Source organism: Manis pentadactyla, chromosome 7 (assembly GCF_030020395.1).
Source record: "Manis pentadactyla isolate mManPen7 chromosome 7, mManPen7.hap1, whole genome shotgun sequence".
In the NCBI taxonomy this organism is placed as follows: Eukaryota; Metazoa; Chordata; class Mammalia; order Pholidota; family Manidae; genus Manis; species Manis pentadactyla.
The window spans coordinates 135,820,453-135,842,591 of record NC_080025.1 but is presented as its reverse complement, the minus strand read 5'-3'; the positions used below and the strand labels follow the sequence as shown (position 1 = coordinate 135,842,591).

General features: G+C 41.5%; 1 protein-coding gene across 1 annotated transcript in view; it reads left to right on the top strand.

The window, feature by feature from the left end:
- Positions 1 to 22,139, top strand: part of PARP12 (poly(ADP-ribose) polymerase family member 12) — a 40,754-nt gene that overhangs the window by 3,360 nt on the left and 15,255 nt on the right. The window contains exons 2-6 of the mRNA XM_036926087.2: positions 1,068 to 1,203; positions 3,832 to 4,132; positions 6,109 to 6,210; positions 12,695 to 12,818; positions 14,799 to 14,994. Coding sequence (XP_036781982.2) covers positions 1,068 to 1,203; positions 3,832 to 4,132; positions 6,109 to 6,210; positions 12,695 to 12,818; positions 14,799 to 14,994 — 859 coding nt within the window. The remainder of the gene's footprint in view (positions 1 to 1,067; positions 1,204 to 3,831; positions 4,133 to 6,108; positions 6,211 to 12,694; positions 12,819 to 14,798; positions 14,995 to 22,139) is intronic.

Below are 22,139 nucleotides of genomic sequence, written 5' to 3'. Positions count from 1 at the left end.
CATTTCTGTCTGCCACTTCCACAGAGGAGAGGAGAGGAGTCAGGATGACTCCAAGGTTTTTGGCCTGTGCAATGGGAGAGGGAAGTTGCCTTTTACCGAAATGGGGAGGTATGGGTTTTGGGGAGTTGGTCAGGTGTTCTGTTTTCTTTTGAGATGCATGTAATAAATAAACATGGCCTATGAGGTATGAGAGTGTCTGAATCAAGCTAATGTTATTTGCCTGACGTCTGGATCCTGGTGACCTGGGCCATCATTTCAAGTCTTATCTTTGGATCATCAGGGCATGGCCCAGTGCAGGGATCTTACTGAGTATTCAGCAGAGGCTTGTTGATGGGAAGAACGGAGGAGTGGAGCAGAGAAAAGGCCTGGGCCTCGGGCTTGTGTGTGTTTGTGTATAATAAACCTATAACCACAAGCTGTCCTTACTCATTTATTCAACCAGTGTTAAAATGTCATGACTGGTATGCTGTGACTCTTCTTTGGGGAATGGTTCTGTCATTGTCATCAGGTACTTGCTGAGAGGTGCTGTCCTGGGACCTAGAACTCGCAAGTTACTGCCTCTGCCTTTGTAAATAAGCATTAAGTTTTCTGTTACACAGACATGCTGGCTTTTCTTTGGTGTTACTAAAAAATGTCAGGGACTGACATTCCTGATAGATTGTCTTAAAAACTCATTTTACTGGCTGTGTTTGTTTGCTTGTGTTGCCATAACAAGGTACCACAGACTGGGAGGCTTAAACAACAGAAACTTATTTTCTCCTAATTCTCAAAAATGGAAGTCCAAAGCCAAGGTGTCAGCAGGGTTGATTTCTTTTGTGGTTTCTCTTGGCTTGTAGATGGGCATCTTTTCCCTGTCTTCCCATGGTCTTCCTTCTGTGTCCTAATTTCTTATAAGGACACTAGTTAGATTGGATTAGTGGCCCCCTCCCTCGACCTTATTTTAACTTAATTACCTCTTCAAAGACTCTCTAAAAATAGTTATTTCTAAGGTTCTGGGGTTAGGACATCAACACAAGAATTTTGGAGAGATGCAGTTCAGCTATAACACCAGCTCTGCTTCTTTGCAGGAAGAACTGTAGGAAGACTCACAGCTTGAGTACTGATCACAACCTCAGTGTATTGAGATTTCATGGCGTCGACCATCTCAGCTACAGTGAGCTCTGCCAGCTCTTGTGTCAGAATGACCCCTGGCTTTTGCCGGAGGTGAGTTCTGGGAGAGAGTGTGTGTGTGTGTACAAGGAATCACATAATCAGGGGGAGAGGCCATAAGTTTGGAAGATGGGAAATACTATGGCAGATGAGAAGCCAAGGACAAGCCAAGGACCCTATTGTGACTACTGTGGTCTGTCTGAAGGAGATCTGGATTGAATTCCCAGCTCTGTTGAATTTTAGACCTGTGACCTTGGGCCAACCTTGCCCCTTGAAGCCTCCCTTCTGTGTCAGTTGAGCTGGTACCTCCTTTACAGGGTTTTTGTGGGTGTGGGGAGCCTGTATGGTCAGTGGTTGCAGCAAGGTGTTATTTACACAGAGCTGAGAGACTCCAGCCAGCCCCTCCCTGTCTAGCAGGACTTGGAACCACACAGGTATGGCTGGATCCAGGAGGTCTGTGGGGAAGCTTTCCAGAGCTATTGACAGGCAGATGATGCTCTTTCTACCAATTCAGTCACACCCAAGGATTTTATTTGGTATGGATTATCATATGCATTTCAGACATTAATCACTTGAAAGCTTACTGCAGTGGTTCTGTACTAGTTTGGGTCCTACAAGAAGCAGACATCAAGATGGGATTAGAAGTGTGAGAGATTTATTGTTGGTGGGGGAGTCTTGGGGTAGTGAATGGTAGTGTGGCAGGAGACAGGGAAGGAAGGGGAGCAGGTAGGAAAAGACCCTGACTGCAGCGCAGTTTGAAGAAACCTGCCTGGCCAGTGGGAAGTTCCGAGCTAAAGTCGCTGTTGGAGGTATCCTGCATCTCCTCAGAAAGGCTGCTGTTTTGTTGGCTGGGAGCAGCCAGGGGAGCATGGCCTCTGTGGTTTGGTTCCAGAGGGCAGCAGCCTGGCTGAGTGTTTATTGTGCTCTGCAACAGATCTGAGTGGCGTGTTCCTATTGCCACAAGGTTTATGAGGTGCTCTGGCACTGTTTCTGGGATGAGGCAACAGATTAAATTGGAAATATTTTCATTAAAATATGCATTTAATTCAGTTAAAACCACCCATTTGAGAAAAGTGCTATGTAATATAGTGACTGACGCATAATAGGCATTAACTTTTTTCTTTTTGAAAATTAGTATTGATTTAATTCAGCTCATCTTTATTGAGTATCCACTAGGGGTTCAGCACTGGTTCTAAGGAGACAAAAGACCCCATTCTGGCTTTCCAGGGTAAGACACATAAGTCAGTGGATGACTGCAAGGTGCTGGCTTAGATACTCTAATACAGTCAAAGCTGTGGTCTTGGGGCATGGTTTGGGCACCAGGGCAGGCATTCTGGAGTAGATGGTGCCTGCTCGGGGCTGAAAGATAAAGGCCTAGGAAGAGGGAGGCACAAAGGGGAGGAAACTTGGCATGAGAGGGGACAGCATGTAGGTCAGCACAGCTTGGATTTAGTTTGGGAGTCTAGAGAAAGAAATGGGTGGCCAGAGGCTCATCCGCACATTTCCATTCTATATCATGAAAAGGGTTGTATTGGGAGAGTGGACGTTAATGTTTTTGCAGGGTATATCTTGTCAATAGTGTGAGATCAATCAAAGGTGACCAGTCTTGAGTGGCCTCTGCCTGCTTGAGTGTGTAGGTTAGTTCAGAATACAGTGCCATTAGATGGGAGCTGAGGCCATAAACTCGAACCTAGTGCGGCTTGCCTGTCAGGACTTCTGCTGTCAGGCTAGTCCCCTCTCAGGTAACCAGCTGGGGGCTGCCATCACAAATGGAGCACCCACAATGTTCTAGGCATTGTATTGGCCACTTTGTATATTTCCCACTTAATCCCAACAATAGCCCAGCCATGTAGGTGGCATTATTCCCATTTTTGGGATTAAAAACTGAATCTCAGAGCTACTGAGTGGCTTGCCCAAGGTCAGGCGGCTTATAAGTAACAGAATCAAGGTTAGCGTTCAGCCTCTTTGGCCTTTTCCCTTAGGGCTTCCATCCCCAGAGTGGAGTTCCTGCTGATCCAGTTCTGGGTTCTGCAACCCTCTAGTGCATTTCACCTCTTGTTCAGTGTAATGCCTATGAAATTGAGTGGGCCAGCCCTTGTCAGTTTCTGGCCTGTTTCCCATCTCTAAGTATGTGGAATGTAGAATAGGAGGAGCAGGTTGATTCAAGTTCAAGTCCCAGCTTTACCAACAACTCTGTTCAGTAGACATTGTACAAGCCAGATGAGGTAGGTAGCTGTGTGACCTAGGGCAAGCCAGTTTACTTCTCTGAGTTTGCACTTAAGAAATGAAAGGATTGTATTTGTTTTCCAAGATTCTTTAAACCCTCAGACCCTCTCTGACCCTGAGTTGTAGAAAAAAGGGTTGGGAGAGGCTGGAGCCTAGGTTAGGAAGAGTTGTAGAATCAGTGGGGCAAGGGTGTAGGTAGAGTGTGTGTGTTATCATGCTGCTCCGAGAGTTATTTACAATGCTCTCGTGGGGAGCATGGAAAGGGAGCAGGTCAGATCATTTGGAAGTTCTTTGGATTTTCCTGGAGTGGGAAATGTTCTCATAGCTGTGAGGCCCATGGGAATGACAGAATCACAGCTTTGGCTAGGTCTCTAGAGGAACCTCTTCTAACTACTAGGGAGGTGGTGGTATGTGAGGCCTTCCTAAGCTCTTGTCATTTTCCTTCTCTGTCAACAGATCTGCCTTCATTACAACAAAGGAGATGGACCCTACGGCTCCTGTTCCTTTCAAAAGCAATGTATCAAACTCCATGTCTGCCAGTATTTTTTACAGGGTGAATGCAAGTTTGGCACTAGCTGTAAAAGATGCCATGATCTCTCTAATTCTGAAAATCTGGAAAAACTGGAGAAGTTGGGCATGAGCTCAGACCTGGTGAGCAGGCTGCCTTCCATTTACAGAAATGCTCATGACATCACGAATAAGAACTCTGCCTCCAGTAGAGGGCACCCTTCTAACTCGGGCTCTCAGGGGACTTCTGGTAAGGCCCTAGGCTGGGGGTCCTTGATTTCAGCTGGTTTGTTAAATGGAATGTGTGACCTTGAGCAAGTCTGTGCTGCTTTTAGTTAAGATGCAGTTAGTGGATCCCTTCCTACCTAGTGAGGGATGTGAAGATGAGTTGAAATCCTAGCTGTGAACAAGCAAGACATTCTAGACAAGGCCAGTTTGTGTTGACGGTGAGTAATTGCCAGCGGGCCTGATCTGCACTGAGACAGGAGACTGCTTGTCCCTGTGCAGTTGTGCCTCTGCCCTGGAGAGCCTGCCTTTCACTGAGGGACCCCCAAGTTAAGAATGCCATGCTGTACAACTCTAGGGGTGTCTTTTCATTGCATTTTGTTTTGATACTTTAAAAGGGAATGAATGAGCATTTTTTTTTAATTTGGCTATTTTCTCGATGTGAATTAATGGTGATTTTTTTTTTTAGTCATTGTAAATTGGCACTACTCACTGCTCATCTCCAGCACTTACACAGTTCTTGGCCCACAGTAAGCAGATTATTTGTTGAATGAATGAGCATGCTGGGGTACTACTGTTTTTTTTTAAAGGAATGTCAGGCTCAGTGACAGGTAAATGGGGGAATTTTTTAAGCAGATTGTTTACTTAATAAGCATTTCTTGAATACCTGTTGTGTGGAAAATGAATAACCTGGTCCCTTTGGGATATTATAATACATTGGTGTCCTTTGAATTTCAAAATATTGGCCATTGGCTGGCCACTCTGGTTATCTGCTCTTCCCTACAACAAATCTGAGTGCCTGCCTCATGCTGGCCACTGTCCTGGGTCTTGGTTTTACCTTGGTAACTGAGTCTGGGCTCCGCTCAAACGATACACAATCAAACTCACTTTTAGCTGTAGTGATACGATTTTTAATAGACCACTACCTAAAATACCAGGTGAGTGCCAGGACTTCCAGCAAACAAACTTATCTCTGTAATCTTACCTGATTTTTATATTTAAAAATTGTCCTGGCCATAGGTATTTTTTCTTTACATTTTCTTCAGTAATTTTTGGTTACTTTCTTTCAGTGGTAGGAAGCCTAGAGGTAGACAAGTTTTGCTTTAAATAGATCTTTAAGAATGTCCATTGGATTATGGCCTTGTTAGAAAGGGAGAGGATACCTGCCCTGGGAGGAGGATAGATGGCTTCCAGGGCCCCACAGGTATGGATTTTGAAGTCTAGCCTATGAATATCTGAGGTGCCTATAAAAAAAGGGAAGATGAATAACAAAATGACAGATGATACTAAATAGGGAGGGTTTGCTAATGAGTTTTATTTATTTTTATGGGAGGGGAGTAGTAAATGTAATTATTAGGTAAAGGCTCATTTAAAATTCTTACAGTCAACCTAAAATTAAGTAAGGTTTTACTTTGAGTTGTAGGCTTCCCATGTATTGCTTTTTTTCTTGGCGCCCAGTTCTAATAGTTCATTAACAGGTGTTTGCTATTAGAATCAAATCTAGTTTATAAAATGCCAGCCCTCAACTTACCCTGCAGGGTCATCATGGTCTTAGATACAGGAGGAATCTTGAGCTATCTCAGTGTGTAGGATAGTGGTTCTCCCCTTCTTAAACAAGTGTCATGTCCTAGGTTCCACCCCTGGAGGTTCTGATTGAATCAGTCTGAGGTGGAGCCAGGCACTAGTGTGTTTTAGCGGGCCTCCTAGTGAATGGGAGGTGCAGCCAGAGTAAGAATAAAGAGCCCCCACAAAGGCATTCTGGATTTGGCTGCAGCTGTGTGGCCTTGAGGCTCCTTCCAAAAAAGCAAAGGGTCCACCTGTATGTATGAGGGTTCTTTCATCCCATACATTATAGAGTTTTGTGAGGTTGCCTTGCCCACTTTGGTCTCTTGCAGAGAGATGAATGAATACTCTTTTCCTTCCTTTGTACCTTGATTTACTCTGACCCCATATCAGAAGCTTCAGAGGAAGCGGATACATCTTTGTGGTGTTTCTTTGTAGAAAGAAGAGGTAGTTCAGATTCTGTGTCCCCAAATACTGCTAACCAAGAGGAGAGTGATGAGATCTGCTTGTACTATATCCGGAATAGTTGCAGCTTTCAAGGTGAGTCAGAGGAAACCCCTTCATCCATTTGTGGGTGGGATAATGACTTCTCATTCCCAAAGGTCTGCTCTGAGGCCACCCCTCAAGGTCCTTTCCCCTGTCCAGAGAGGGTCAGGGCCTTCTTAATCATGAGCTTGTGTGCCACTTAGGCTAAACCAGTTCTGAATTTATTTTGTTGGGGAGTTGAGGATGAAAGGGATTATTCAAGTTTCTAAATGAGTGTTTGGGAACATAGCTGGTTTGTGCAGCAAGTGAGTGTCAAGTGTTGACCCTTAGTCAGCATAGCATGAGGTCACAGATCTGCACAAGACAGGGACACCTAGTCTAGTGGGAACAAAGATTAATGTTCCTCAGAAAGGGTGGTCATAGACTTAGATGTGCCTTAGCAACTGGGAAGACCCTCCCTGAGAAAGAGACACTGGTGTTCACTCTTGGGGGACAAGTAATTCTTTAAATTGGGGTTTTCTCTCCCTCTTTTATCAGAAGTAGCAATTTTTGTGTTTTCGCTAAACCTTTGTTTTCTTTTTCCTGCTATCCTGGGCTTTGACTGAAGAAAGATTCCTTCTCAAATAAGGTGCCTCCTCTGTAAACACCACCATCAAAACTTCCTGTTTCACTTTCAGTGTTTAGCACTTCATGAGTACTTGCATTTCGTAAAAGAATCATTAACACAGCGTAGAGTCTGAAGTCCTCCTTCAGCCTTTCCCAAAGGTAAACATGTGCCATGTGGTCATATTTGCTTTTTTTAAAAAATTCTTTTATTTATTTATTTATTTTTATTTTGGTATCATTAATCTACAGTTACATGAAGAACATTATGTTTACTAGGCTCCCCCCTTCACCAAGTCCCCCCCACATACCCCTTCACAGTCACTGTTCATCAGCATAGTAAGATGCTGTAAAATCACTACTTGTCTTCTCTGTGTTGTACAGCCCTCCCTGTGCCCCCCACACCCTATACATGCTAATCGTAATGCCCCCTTACTTTTTCCCCGCCCTTATCCCTCCCTTCCCACCCATCCTTCCCAGTCCTTTTCCCTTTGGTAACTATTAGTCCATTCTTGGGTTCTGTGATTCTGCTGCTGTTTTGTTCCTTCAGTTTTCCTTTGTTCTTATACTCCACATATGAGTGAAATGATTTGGTACTTGTCTTTCTCCACCTGGCTTATTTCATTGAGCATAATACCCTCTAGCTCCATCCATGTTGTTGCAAATGGTAGGATCTGTTTTTGTCTTATGGCTGAGTAATATTCCATTGTGTATATGTACCACATTTTCTTTATCCATTCATCTACTGATGGACATTTAGGTTGCTTCCATATCTTGGCTATTGTAAATAGTGCAGTGATAAACATAGGGGTGCATCTGTCTTTTTCAAACTGGGCTGCTGCATTCTTAGGGTAAATTCCTAGGAGTGGAATTCCTGGGTCAAATGGTATTTCTATTTTGAGCTTTTTGAGGAACCTCCATACTGCTTTCCACAATGGTTGAACTAATTTACATTCCCACCAGCAGTGTGGGAGGATTCCCCTTTCTCCACAACCTCGCCAACATTTGTTGTTGATTGTCTTTTTGATGATGGCTATCCTTACTGGTGTGAGGTGATATCTCATTGTGGTTTTAATTTGCATTTCTCTGATGACAAGTGATGTGGAGCATCTTTTCATGTGTCTGTTGGCCATCTGAATTTCTTCTTTAGAGAACTGTCTTTTCAGCTCCTCTGCCTATTTTTTAATTGGATTATTTGCTTTTTATTTGTTGAGGTGTGTGAGCTCTTTATATATTTTTGATGTCAACCCTTTATCAGATCTGTCATTTATGAATATATTCTCCCATACTGTAGAATACCTCTTTGTTCTATTGATGGTGTCCTTTGCTGTACAGAAGCTTTTCAGCTTGATATAGTCCCACTTGTTCATTTTTGCTTTTGTTTCCCTTACCTGGGGAGATATGTTCATGAAGAAGTCACTCATGTTTACGTCCAAGAGATTTTTGCCTATGTTTTTTTGTAAGAGTTTTATGGTTTCATGACTTACATTCAGGTCTTTGATCCATTTCAAATTTACTTTCGTGTATGGGGTTAGACAGTGATACAGTTTCATTCTCTTAACATGTAGCTGTCCAGTTTTGCCAGCACCATCTGTTGAAGAGACTGTTATTTCCCCATTGTATGTCCATGGCTCCTTTATCATATTTGTTTTATAAATTTTTCAGCATATGGAAACGTGATAATATATTATTTAACCTGCTTCCTTTACTTAACATTGTGTCTTGGATGTTTTTTTCCTCCATAGTATGTTGAAGTCTACCTTGTTTGTTCAAAATACTGTGTAGTATTCAGTTAGAGTGATGTTCCATTGAGTATCTGTGTGTTCCATTGAGCATCTGTATATGAGCATCAATACATAAATATCTATGTACTTCCATAGGTAGATTCCTGGAAATGCAATGCTTGGTCAAGGTATCTGTACATGTGCACACATGCACGCTCTCTCTCATATATATATATATATATATATATATTTTTTTTTTCATGTGTATGTATATATATACAGTTTAAAAATTATTGAGAGATAATTTACACACACTAAAGTGCACCCATTTTAAATATACACTCTGAGTTTAGAAAATATGTATGGTCGTGTAACCATCACTGTAGTCATATCTGGATATGGAACAGTTGCCTCATTCTAGAATATTTCTCTTAGGCTCTTCTGCAGTTAAACTTCATCCCCCAATTACCTGAACCCAGGCAATCCCCTTGTCTACCTTTTGTCACTGCAGATTAAATTTGTCTTTTCTAGAATTTCACATAAATAGAATCATACAGTGTGTATTCTCCTGTACCTGTCTTCTCTCACTCAGTTTTTGAAGTTTGGTTGTACTAGCATGTCAAGTTTGTTCCTTCTTATTACTAAGTAGTATTCCATCACATGCACTGACTACAGTCTGTTATCCATTCGTAAGTTGATGAACATTTGGGTTGTTTCTGCTTTCTGGCTTTTACAGATAAAATGTCTATAAACATATACAAGTTTTCATGTAGATAATGTGTTTTTACTCGTCTTGAGTAAAGATCTAGAAGTGGAATTACTGGATCATGTGATAAATGTGTGTTTAATTTTATTAAAAAATGCCAGACTGTCTTCCAAAGTGTATATATTATTTCACCTTCTCAACGGTGATTATGTTCTGGTTGATTGACATCCTTGTAAACACTTGCTATTGTCAGTGCTCTAAATTTTAGCCATCCTAATTAATGAGTTGTGATACATTATTATAGTTTTAATTTGCATTTTAATATTTAACATTTATTTAAATAGCCATTTATATATCTTCTGTGAAGTATCTATTTAAATCTTTTGCCTGTTTTTTATGTGACAGTTTTATTGAGATATTGACTAATCCACATACAATTCATCATTTAATAGTTTAATATAGTCACAGAATTGTGCAGCCATCATCACAGTCAATATTAGAACCTTTTCATCACCCCCAAAGAAATCCTGTACCCATTAGCAGTCATTCCTTAATAGCTCCTGGCAACTACAGATTTCTGTTCTGTTTCTGTGAATTTGCCTGGATATTTCATATAAGTAGAATCATGCAATATAAGGTCTTTGGTGACTGCTTGGCCCATTTTGTTAATTAGATTGTTTTGATTCCTAATTGTTGTAAAAATTTTGCATAGTCTTTGTCAGATACAGATATTGAAAATATTATCTCCCAGTTTGTGCCTTTCATGTTCATTTTCTTTATGGTATCTTTTGACACCCATTTAATATTTTTTTGTTTTATAATTTGTGGGTTTTTTGTCCTAAAAAATTGCTCCTTCTAAGCCCACAAAAATGTTCTTCCTGTATTTTTTTCTAGAAGTTTTATAGGTTTAGCTTTTATGTCTTGGTCTACTGCTGAGCACTGAGGGAGTGCTGTTCCAGTGGGTCCTAATTATTCTCATTATATTGGCCAGGTGTTTTTCTTGCTCCTTGTCACATAATTGAGTTTGTAAAGCCCCTAGATCCTTTCCCCTTCTGTGGTAGCTTTCTTCTGCATATTTTGCATGTGTTTTCTATCTCTGTTAGTTTGATTCTGTCTGCTTCATCTTTTTAGGAATTTTTCAATATTCTGGCCTTTTGATGGCACTTTTTATTGTTTTCCAATGCTTTTGGATTTTTTCTTCTGTCTGTCATTTCAAGGGACATAAAAGAGAAAGGAGATATAGATGTGATTACTTTGCCAGATTTCTAGATTTGGCCTTCTAGAAAGCCAAGACACTGAAATGCTACAACAAAGCAGGGAACACTAGAAGGAACGAAAGGAATGAGAAAGAGGACAGGAGGACCAGGGAAGGTGCGGCAGAGAAGGGGCCTCATGCCCTCATCACTGAACCAGGACTCTGCTTTTGCTGGCTGCCATTACTGTGGTAGCCTGTGTAGCACCCTAATTTCCCAGGTGCCTTCTGGTTTGTGAGCGGCATAGGCTCCACACTCAGCTTGGATTGAGAATCCTTGAGCATGCTGTTTGACCACAATGCTTTTCCCTGGCCCCTTTGTTCTTCCCAAGGAAGTGTCAGCCTGGAGCATGGTGGGTGGTGTACCTTCTCTGAGTGGTGCTTAAGGGGAGAGCCTTTCTTCAGGCCCAGGTGTATGGACGCAGCGACTGGACCTATTAACCCTAATCATTCCCCTAAAGTGCCCCTCAGGGAGGGAACAGGAAATCTTACTTAGTTGTGAGCTCCGGACCACAGCTGTAGCCTTATCTGTCTAGGTCTAGCTCTTCATTATCACTCTGTTGTACATATCATCCATGGTTCAGAGTCCCAAGAGGTCCTGGTGTGAGCTCTCTACCCTCTTAGCTCTGGACAAGTCAGGACGTTCTGAGTCCCCAGTGTAGTCGTATCCAGCCTTGCTGAACTTAGAGGAGATTTCCTTGGTTAGGGTCTGTCTTGTTCCCTGAGTCTTCTCAGTTAGGTGCTCTCTCCTGCCCTGTCTGCCTCGCCCCAGGCCTGGCCTTTGACAAGCCCAGGTAGCTTCCGTGGTCCTTCCCAACCATGATACCATTTTGCAGAATTTCTGGGAAAGAAGTGGCATTGAGATGCACCTGAAAGGCTGTATATGATTTTAGAAAATCTTAATTTTTTTCAAATGCCAAATAGACAAGCTTCATTGTTGTTATTTTGAAAGGTGAATTAAAAATGTTCAAAGGACATTTAGTAAGAAGTATCTCCCTCACACCTTTTTTCTAGCACTCAGATCCCTGCCAGAAATAATCATTATTACCAGTTCCTTGAATATCCTTCCTTAAAGATTTTATACATGTACAAGTATATATGTCTGTTTCCTTCTTACACAGCTGCTCTACACTGTTTTATATCTTTTTTCACTTAATCAGACATTTAATTTTTTGGAATACAATATTTTCTATATTTCAAAATTCAGTATTTCTATAGTTCAAAATTCAAAAGATGTAAAAACAATAGAAATCTTTCCTTGTAACTTTGTCACCAGGTACCCAGATCCCTCCTGCAAGGAATAATATGTGAATATATATGTATTTAGTCAGAGTATTGCTAATCTTATTTTTTAAATATTTTTTACCCAAATAGAGACATTGTGCACCTTGTGTATATTTCTACCTAATAGCATATGTCCAGGAGGCAGGTCCGTATCAGAGTGCAAAGAGCTTCCTATTGCTTTTCTTTCCTGTCTGCCTTTCCTCTCAACATTTCTTTGGGCAGATGTACCAGAACCTCACGTAGGATATTGAAAGGTAGGGGGAGGGGTGAGCAACCTTCAAAGTGAAGGGCTGGATGAGCCAAGGGGATGCAGGCAGTTCATGCTAGGAGGGACAGAGGCTGAGCGGAGCATGGGGAAGTTGCAGGGGGTATAGTTGGCTGGAAACCATAGTCCTGGGCCATTTTGTCTATACTGGCAGTGGCAGAGCAGTGTGTGTAAATAACTTCAGAGATGTGGGGTTGTGTGGACAGGGTACATACGTGAGCAGCCAGGAAGATCAAGGTGGCTTAGAGCCACATAGCTGATCCACCTGTGGTCCACTGTCCTGGGGTTGGTGTGGGTTTCTAGCAGAGAAGAATCAGGCTCCATTTTTGTGTGACTGCTTCCATCCGCATGCCACCTACATAGCAGTAATGCATAGTCAAGACTGCCCTTTGCGGGGATGAAGACTTTGAGCTTCTCATAATTAGCTTCTTTCATGTATGAAATTCATACATAATGCCATCCACCAAGATGCATATTTTTACAAGTCAGTGTCATATCCTGTTAAAAAATACATGAAAATGTGTATAAGAAAATGCATAGTGTTTCAATATCTAAATGCTCAGGTATAACTGCACTAAAAAAGACCCCCCCACAGATTTCTAAAGTGTTCTCAGGTCAGCGGGCAGTCCACACCCATTGACACCCACAGGGCTAGGCCATTTTATGTACTGCCAAGATGTCTGTCTTCTTTATTTATGTTACAGATAAGTGCAACAGAGTTCATTTCCATTTGCCATATCGATGGCAATTCTGGGACAGAGGCAAGTGGAAGGATTTGGACAAAATGGAACTTATTGAAGAGGCGTATAGCAATCCCAGGGAAGACAGGTATGAAATACATTACTTGTATTTCCCTTGTGCTTGGGCTTTTGTTTTGTGTGCAGTGCGGGAAGTTTAGTTTTGCTGGTCTTTGTGCCCCGCTGTAAGCAGCCTGGTCTGGAGGTGGAAGCTCTGGGCTGGGAATTGGAAATTGGTGTCCATCCAGGCAGTTTGTACCTCTCTTCTTTTAGGGAGGAGCCACGGGGAAAGGAGATGGCGATACCAAGTTCTGAATTATTAGCTGCTGGGATTGATCACGGACACACACCTTCATTTATTCAGAAAAGCGAGAGGCAGTTTGAGAAATTTTATTCTTTGCCTGTAGAGTCATGTAGGTGAATTGCTGTTTATTGTTCAGCCTTTAAATTTATTTTTCTAAGTGTGTCCTGGTATTTTGGCTTAGTCAATTTAGAGTAAGTGGGAAAGTCCCAGATAGCCTTATTTTCAAATACTTATCCTCTCTTGCATTGAACTCAAGAAGAGAATTTGAGCCTACTTTTTGAGTGGATAAAAGAAATTGGTACTTAGAGTGCAATTATGTGCAAATTGCTACTGGTAAAATATGTGAAACAAATTGTTCCCCTTCAGAATATTAGATGGCTCACATACCACCCTCCCTCTCTCTTTTTCTGAAGCAAAATTTATACACAGTATAATACCAGATAGTAATTATATACTTCAATGAGTTTTGACAAATGCATTTTCTCGTATAGCCAGCACTCTGGAGGATCCAGATAGAGATCACTTCCATCACCCCAGAAAGCTGTCTCCTACCCCCCTTCCAGTCAGTGCCCATCCCATCAGCCACCACTGTTCTTCACCATAGGTTAGTCTTGCCTGTTCTTGAACTGCATCTACAAGGAGCCATATGCTGCACTGCTCTGTCTTGTAGCTTTCCCGCAGTGCTTTGTTCTTGAGACTCAGCCAGGCATCTTGTTTCCACTTGTGTTTTGTGGTATATTTGATTATAATCTCATGATGCTGAAACTTTGTTTTGAGGACTGGGTTAAAGTTGAATTCCTCCAGAGAGGATTTGTGTTTGCTTCGCTGGGAACTGCCACCTTGGTCTTCTTTAAAGTTAATTCTCAAATAGGAAGTGTGGATCAGCCCAACACTTTTGTGTTTATGAAGTCTCAGGGCAAGTTTGGGCCTCTATCTAGAGCTAACACTGATACAGGCAGATTTTCTTGCTGACTCCCTTTGCAAGGCAGATCCCCTTCCAGCCTCCCTTCATTAAGCAAGTATAGTCTTTTAGGATCCTAGAAGTATCTCAAGATATAACCCCCAACCTTAACCAGACTCTCATTTCTTTCCTGTTTGCACATTGCTGCCAAAAACAGGGTTCTTTGTCATCATTTGCTGACACTGCCCTTGGACAGCCACCTGCTTTAGCGCTCATTGCCTGTATGGTTTTACACCTTCCATTTGCCCTTTGGACAGTACATCATTTGGAAAGGAATTACATCCTGGTGGTTCAGAGTGTAGGCCATGCAGTCAAACCACTTCACTTAAGTCCTACCTCTCCCATCAATAGCTGTTTGACCTTAAACGGGTTTCTTAACCTTCCTGGGCTTGTACTTTCCCATCTGTGAAATGGAGAGAACAGTCTCAGCTTCAAAGGGTTAAGAAAATTTAATCCCCTAATACATATATAAAGCACTTACTACAGGGTCTGGTTTACACAATAAACAGTATATGTCAACTATTATTATTTTTGGTTCCTGAGGATTTTCTTTCCATGCCAGTTCACCAATGCATTTTAAAAAAGAATATTTAAACCAGCATTTTCAGTGTAGTGAAAGGAATGTCATAATAATGAGTTTTCCATATTACCCTGATTTTACTTTTCAAAAGGCAGTGTGTGTGTGTGTGTGTTATATGCATGTCCATGTCTACCAGCTGACTTGTCTCAAAGACCACAGGTAGAAGCTGAGGGGCCTGTGTTCGCGTGGCTGGTGGAATATTCAGTCTACTTACATTCTTTTGCAGGATCCTATGTGTTAAGTCGGCCAATAACTTGCACTTTGATTATCTGGACTTTAACTCCATGATGTTTGGTGCTTCCCGGGCTCGCCGCCTTTCCACGGCTTCCTCTGTCACCAAACCTCCACACTTCATCTTCACTACTGAATGGGTTTGGTACTGGAGTGATGAGTTTGGTTCTTGGCAGGAATATGGAAAACAAGTAAGTGTCATGGGAAGAGGGCAAGTGTTTCTTCCTTCAAAGTCCATGATGGTGGAACTGTTCCAAACATGAGCATGAGGATTGTTCTGGAGAGTCCATGGTGGAGCCGCAGGTTCTCAGATCCCCTTAAGACTCAATTTCTGTGAGGAGGGTTCTAGCAAAACTATGTAATCTGGAGTTTCGTATTTGAGGTTCCATCTTGGAATGATTAGATGTCTGTTGGTGCATGAGAACTAAATGACTGTCAGTTGTAGTGAGATAACATGTTTTTATTTTTTATTTTTTCATTTTTTTATTTTGTTATCATTAATCTACAATTACATGAAGAACATTATGTTTACTAGGCTCTCCCCCTTCACCAGGTCCCCCACACAAACCCCATTACAGTCACTGTCCATCAGCACAGCAAGATGCTGCAGAACCACTACTTGTCTTCTCCGTGTTGTACAGCCCTCCTCATGCCCCACCCCCCACATTATACATGCTAATCTTAATGCCCCCTTTCTTTTTCCCCGCCCTTATCCCTCCCTTCCCACCCATCCTCCCCAGTTCCTTTCCCTTTGGTAACTGTTAGTCCATTCTTGGATTCTGTAATTCTGCTGCTGTTTTGTTCCTTCAGTTTTTCTTTGGTCTTATACTCCACATAAGAGTGAAATCATTTGGTACTTGTCTTTCTCCATCTGGCTTATTTCACTGAGCATAATACTCTCTAGCTCCATCCATGTTGTTGCAAATGGTAGGATTTATTTTCTTCTTGTGGCTGAATAAGATTCCATTGTGTATATATACCACATTTTCTTTATCCATTCATCTACTAATGGACACTGAGGTTGCTTCAATTTCTTGGCTATTGTAAATAGTGCTGCAGTAAACATAGGGGTGCATCTGTCTTTTTCAAACTGGGCTGCTGCATTCTTAGGATAAATTCCTAGGAGTGGAATTCCTGGGTCAAATGGTATTTCTATTTTGAGCTTTTTGAGGAACCTCCATACTGCTTTCCACAATGGTTGAACTAATTTACATTCCCACCAGCAGTGTGGGAGGGTTCCCCATTCTCCACAACCTCGCCAACATTTGTTGTTGTTTATCTTTTGGATGGTAGCAATCCTTACTGGTGTGAGGTGATATCTCATTGTGGTTTTAATTTGCATTTCTCTGATGACAAGCGATGTGGAGCATCTTTTCATGTGTCTGTTGGCCATCTGAATTTCTTCTTTGGAGAACTGTCTTTTCAGCTCCTCTGCCTATTTTTTAATTGGATTATTTGCTTTTTGTTTGTTGAGGTGCGTGAGCTCTTTATATATTTTGGGTGTCAACCCTCTATTGGATCTGTCATTTATGAATATATTCTCCCATACTGTAGGGTACCTTTTTGTTCTATTGATGGTGTCCTTTGCTGTACAGAAGCTTTTCAGCTTGATATAGTTCCACTTGTTCATTTTTGCTTTTGTTTCCCTTGCCCGGGGAGATATGTTCATGAAGAAGTCACTCATGTTTATGTCCAAGAGATATTTGCCTATGTTTTTTTGTAAGAGTTTTATGGTTTCATGACTTACATTCAGATCTTTGATCCATTTCGAATTTACTTTTGTGTATGATGTTAGGCAGTGATCCAGTTTCATTCTCTTACATGTAGCTGTCCAGTTTTGCCAGCACCATCTGTTGAAGAAACTGTCATTTCCCTATTGTATGTCCATGGCTCCTTTATCATATATTAATTGACCATATATGTTTGGGTTAATGTCTGGAGTCTCTATTCTGTTCTACTGGTCTGTGGCTCTGTTCTTGTGCCAGTACCAATTTGTCTTGATTACTGTGGCTTTGTAGTAGAGCTTGAAGTTGGGGAGCAAGATCACCCCCACTTTATTCTTCCTTCTCAGGATTGCTTTGGCTATTTGGGGTCTTTGGCGGTTCCATATGAATTTTTGAACTATTTGTTCCAGTTCATTGAAGAATGCTGTTGGTAATTTGATAGGGTTTGCATCAAATCTGTATATTGCTTTGGGCAGGATGGCCATTTTGATGATACTAATTCTTCCTAGCCAGGAGCATGGGATGAGTTTCCATTTGTTAGTGTCTTCTTTAATTTCTCTTAAGAGTGTCTTATAGTTTTCAGGGTATAGGTCTTTCACTTGCTTGGTTAGGTTTATTCCTAGGTATTTTATTCTTTTTGATGCTATTGTGAATGGAATTGTTTTCCTGATTTCTCTTTCTATTAGTTCATTGTTAGTGTATAGGAAAGCCACAGATTTCTGTGTGTTAATTTTGTATCCTGAAACTTTGCTGAATTCTGATATTAGTTCTAGTAGTTTTGGAGTGGAGTCTTTAGGGTTTTTTATGTACAATATCATGTCATCTGCAAATAGTGACAGTTTTAACTTCTTCTTTACCAATCTGGATTCCTTGTATTTCTTTGTTTTGTCTAATTGCCATGGCCAGGACCTCCCTTCATATGTTGAATAACAGTGGGGAGAGTGGGCATCCCTGTCTTGTACCCGATCTCAGAGGAAAAGCTTTCAGCTTCTCGCTGTTCAGTATGATGTTGGCTGTGGGTTTATCATATATGGCCTTTATTATGTTGAGGTACTTGCCCTCTATACGCATTTTGTTGAGAGTTTTTATCATGAATGGATGTTGAATTTTGTCGAATGCTTTTTCAGCATCTATGGAAATGATCATGTGGTTTTTGTCCTTTTTATTTATGTGGTGGATGATGTTGATGTATTTTCGAATATTGTACCATCCTTGCATCCCTGGGATGAATCCCCCTTGGTCATGGTGTATAGTCCTTTTGATGTATTTTTGAATTCAGTTTGCTAATATTTTGTTGAGTATTTTTGCATCTGTGTTCATCAGGGATATTGCTCTGTAATTTTCTTTTTTTGTGGTGTCTTTGCCTGGTTTTGGTATTAGGGTGATGTTGGCTTCATAGAATGAGTTTGGGAGTATTCCCTCCTCTTCTGTTTTTTGGAAAACTTTAAGGAGAATGGGTATTGTATCTTCTCTGTATGTCTGATAAAATTCCAAGGTAAATCTATCTGGCCCGGGGGTTTTGTTCTTGGGTAGTTTTTTGATTACTGATTCAATTTCTTTGCTGGTAATTGGTTTGTTTAGATTTTCTGTTTCCTTGGTCAGTCTTGGAAGGTTGTATTTTTCTACGAATTTGTCCATTTCTTCTAGTTTTCCAGCTTGTTAGCATATAGGTTTTCATAGTATTCTCTAATAATTCTTTGTATTTCTGTGGGGTCCATTGTGGTTTTTCCTTTCTCGTTTCTGATTCTGTTGATGTGTGTTGATTCTCTTTTTCTCTTAATAAGTCTGGCTATAGGCTTATCTATTTTGTTTATTTTCTCAAAGAACAACCTCTTGGTTTCATTGATTTTTTTCTATTGTTTTATTCTTCTCAATTTTATTTATTTCTTTGATCTTTATTATGTCCCTCCTTCTGCTGACTGTGGGCCTCATTTGTTCTTCTTTTTTCCAATTTCGATAATTGTGATGTTAGACTATTCATTTGGGATTGTTCTTCCTTCTTTAAATATGCCTGGATTGGTATATACTTTCCTCTTAAGACTGCTTTTGCTGTGTCCCACAGAAGTTGGGGCTTTGTGTTGTTGTCATTTGTTTGCATGTCTTGTTTGATCTCTCTTTTAATTTGGTCGTTGATCCATTGATTATTTAGGAGCATATTGTTAAGCCTCCATGTGTTTGTGAGCCTTTTTACTTTCTTTGTACAATTTATTTCTAGTTTTGTACCTTTGTGGTCTGAAAAGTTGTTTGGTAGAATTTCAATCTTTTTGAATTTACTGGGGCTCTTTTTGTTACCTAGTATGTGGTCTCTTCTGGAAAATGTTCCATGTGCACTTGAGAAGAATGTGTATTCTTTTGCTTTTGGTTGTAGAGTTCTATAGATGTCTATTAGGTTCATCTGTTCTAGTGTGTTGTTCAGTGCCTCTGTGTCCTTACTTATTTTCTGTCTGGTGGATCTATCCTTTGGAGTGAGTGGTGTGTTGAAGTCTCCTAAAATGAGTGCATTGCTTTCTATTTCCTCCTTTAATTCTGTTAGTATTTGTTTCACATATGCTGGTGCTCCTGTGTTGGGTGCATATATATTTATAATGGTTATATCCTCTTGTTGGACTGAGCCCTTTATCATTATGTAATGTCCTTCTTTATCTCTTGGTACTTTCTTTGTTTTGAAGTCTATTTTGTCTGATACTAGTATTGCAACACCTGCTTTTTCCTCCTTGTTGTTTGCATGAAATATCTTTTTCCATCCCTTGACTTTTAGTCTGTGCATGTCTTTGGGTTTGAGGTGAGTCTCTTGTAAGCAGCATATAGATGGGTCTTGCTTTTTTTTATCCATTCTATTACTCTGTGTCTTTTGATTGGTGCATTCAGTCCATTTACATTTAGGGTGATTATTGAAAGATATGTACTTATTGCCATTGCAGGCTTTAGGTTCGTGGTTACAAAGGTTCAAGGTTAGCTTCTTTAGTATCTTACTGTCTAACTTGCTTATTGAACTATTATAAACACTGTCTGATGATTCTTTATTTCTCTCCCTTCTTATTCCTCCTCCTCCATTCTTTATATGTTGGGTGTCTTATTCTGTGCTGTTTTATGTTTCCATTGACTGCTTTTGTGGGTAGTTGATTTTATTTTTTGCCTTTAGTTAGTATTTGGTTGGTCTCCTTTCTTTGCTGTGATTTTATTTTCTCTGGTGACATCTATTTAGCCTTAGGAGTGCTCCCATCTAGAGCAGTCCCTCTAAAATACCCTGTAGAGGTGGTTTGTGGGAGGCAAATTCCCTCAACTTTTGCTTGTCTGGGAATTATTTAATCCCTCCTTCATATTTAAATGATAGTTGTGCTGGATATAGTATTCTTGGTTCAAGGCCCTTCTGTTTCATTGCATTAAATATATCATGCCATTCTCTTCTGGCCTGTAAGGTTTCTGTTGAGAAGTCTGATGATAGCTTGATGGTTTTTCTTTGTAGCTGACCTTTTTCCTCTCTCTGGCTGCCTTTAATACTGTGTCCTTGTCCTTGATCTTTGCCATTTTAATTATTATGTGTCTTGGTGTTGTCCTCCTTGGGTCCCTTCTGTTGGAAGTTCTGTGTACTTCTGTGGTCTGAGAGACTATTTCTTTCTCCAGTTTGGGGAATTTTTCAGCAATTATTTCTTCAAATACACTTTCTATCCCTTTTTCTCTCTTCTTCTAGTTCCCCTATAATACAGATAGTGTTCCTTTTGGATCAGTCACACAGTTCTCTTAATATTGTTTCATTGCTGGAGATCCTTTTATCTCTCTCTGCATCAGCTTCTATGCGTTCCTGTTGTCTGGTTTCTATTCCATCAATGGCCTCCGACATCTCATCCATTCTGCTTTTAAATCCTTCTAGAGATTGTTTTATTTCTGTAATCTCCCTCCCTACTATGTCCCTTAGCTATTGCATTTTTCTCTGCAGCTCCATCAGAATAGTTATGACCTTTATTTTGAATTCTTTTTCAGGGAGATTGGTTAGGTCTAATTCTCCAAGCTCCTTCTCAGGGGTTGTCTCTCTGATTTTGGTCTGGATCAAATTCTTCTGCCTTTTCATGGTGATAGAGGTAGTTGTAGGGAGCTGGCACGTGTGTCGGCTGGGAGAACGCCCCTTCTTGCTAGTTTGTGGCCTTCCTCTTCTGGGAGAATGGCGACCCCTAGCAGCTTGTGCTGGGCAGCTGGGCGCAGACGGGGTCTCTGATTCTTGCCTGGCCTCTGTGGAGTTAAGCTCCGCGGTTGCTGTGGGCGTGGCTGCTCCCAGGCTGCCTCTCCGCTATGGTGGAGCCGCCTCGGAGGGGGAACAGGCAGGAGGCTGTTTATCACCGTGAGGGGCCTCAGAGCTGCACTGCCACCCAGGGGGTTAGGGTGCCCGGAGATCCCTGGGATTCCCAGCTCCTGGGCTAAGTGTCCTGGGATGCTTTCATCCAGCTGTGGGGTCCCTGTCCCTTTAAGACTTTCAAAAAGCACTCTCTTTTCTTTGTCCCAGGGGTGCCGGCTGTGGGGACCCACTCGCAGTTTTTACTGTTCTATTTCCCTAATATCCAGTACCCATCACACTGTGTGTCTGCGCTCCTGGTGTGGATGGCTAGGGCTGGGTGTTTAGCAGTCCTGGGCTCCCTCTCCCTCCCCGCTCCGACTCCTCTCCTCCCGCCGGGAGCTGGGGTGAGGGGTGCTCGGGTCCCGTTGGGCCGCGGCTTGTATCTTACCCCCTTCGTGAGGTGCTGGGTTCTTGCAGATGTAGATGTAGCCTGGCTGTTGTCCTGTATCTTCTGGTCTCTCTTTTAGGGATAGTTATATTTGTTGTATTTTCAAAAATATATATGGTTTTGGGAGGCAATTTCCGCTGCTCTACTCATGCCGCCATCTTGGCTCCTACCCCCAGTGAGATAACATTTTTTCACTGATCTTGTTAAATGGAGTAGAAAGATGTGTCTTTTACTGTTTAACAGGTAATTCCAGAGTAAGTGCCTGTGTTGTAGGAGTGTTTGTGTAGCTGCTGAACAAAGTTTAAGGCATTTCAAAGCTGGCTTTCTACCTTATCTGTAGCAGCAGCTTCACAGAAGGTAGACAAATATAAGAAAATTGACTTATTTCAGGTATTGGAAACTGGTTTAGATGATTGCTGCTTTCAGTTATTTGAAGATATTCATGGATGGATCAGATTAAAGGGAGCCTCCCCAGTCACCTGTAGAGGTACAAGTATAGAGAGGTCACCATTTCTGTAGAGACAGCCTCTCTGAAATGAACATTGGGATACATAGACATTTGTACTCTTCTGGGTTGTAAGAGGCTATGTTAAAGCTTTAATTTCTTGTTCTTAACCACACTGAGAAGATCTTTATCTCTGGGAACCCTGTAGTGTGAGCTGCATGAGGGCAGAGAGATTTGTCTCTTGCCACTGATGTACCCCCATGCTGAGGACAGTGCCTGCACCTAGCAGGTCCTCAGGACATACACATTGGCTGGTTGAAGGACACAGGTGTTTCTGCCCATGCCCGCTGGTCATTTGGACGTGGTCACTCTCAGCAGTGGCCTCACTAACTTGAGCACTCATACTTCCCTCCATTTCTTCCAGTGCTAGCCTTTCCTCATTGCTGCTC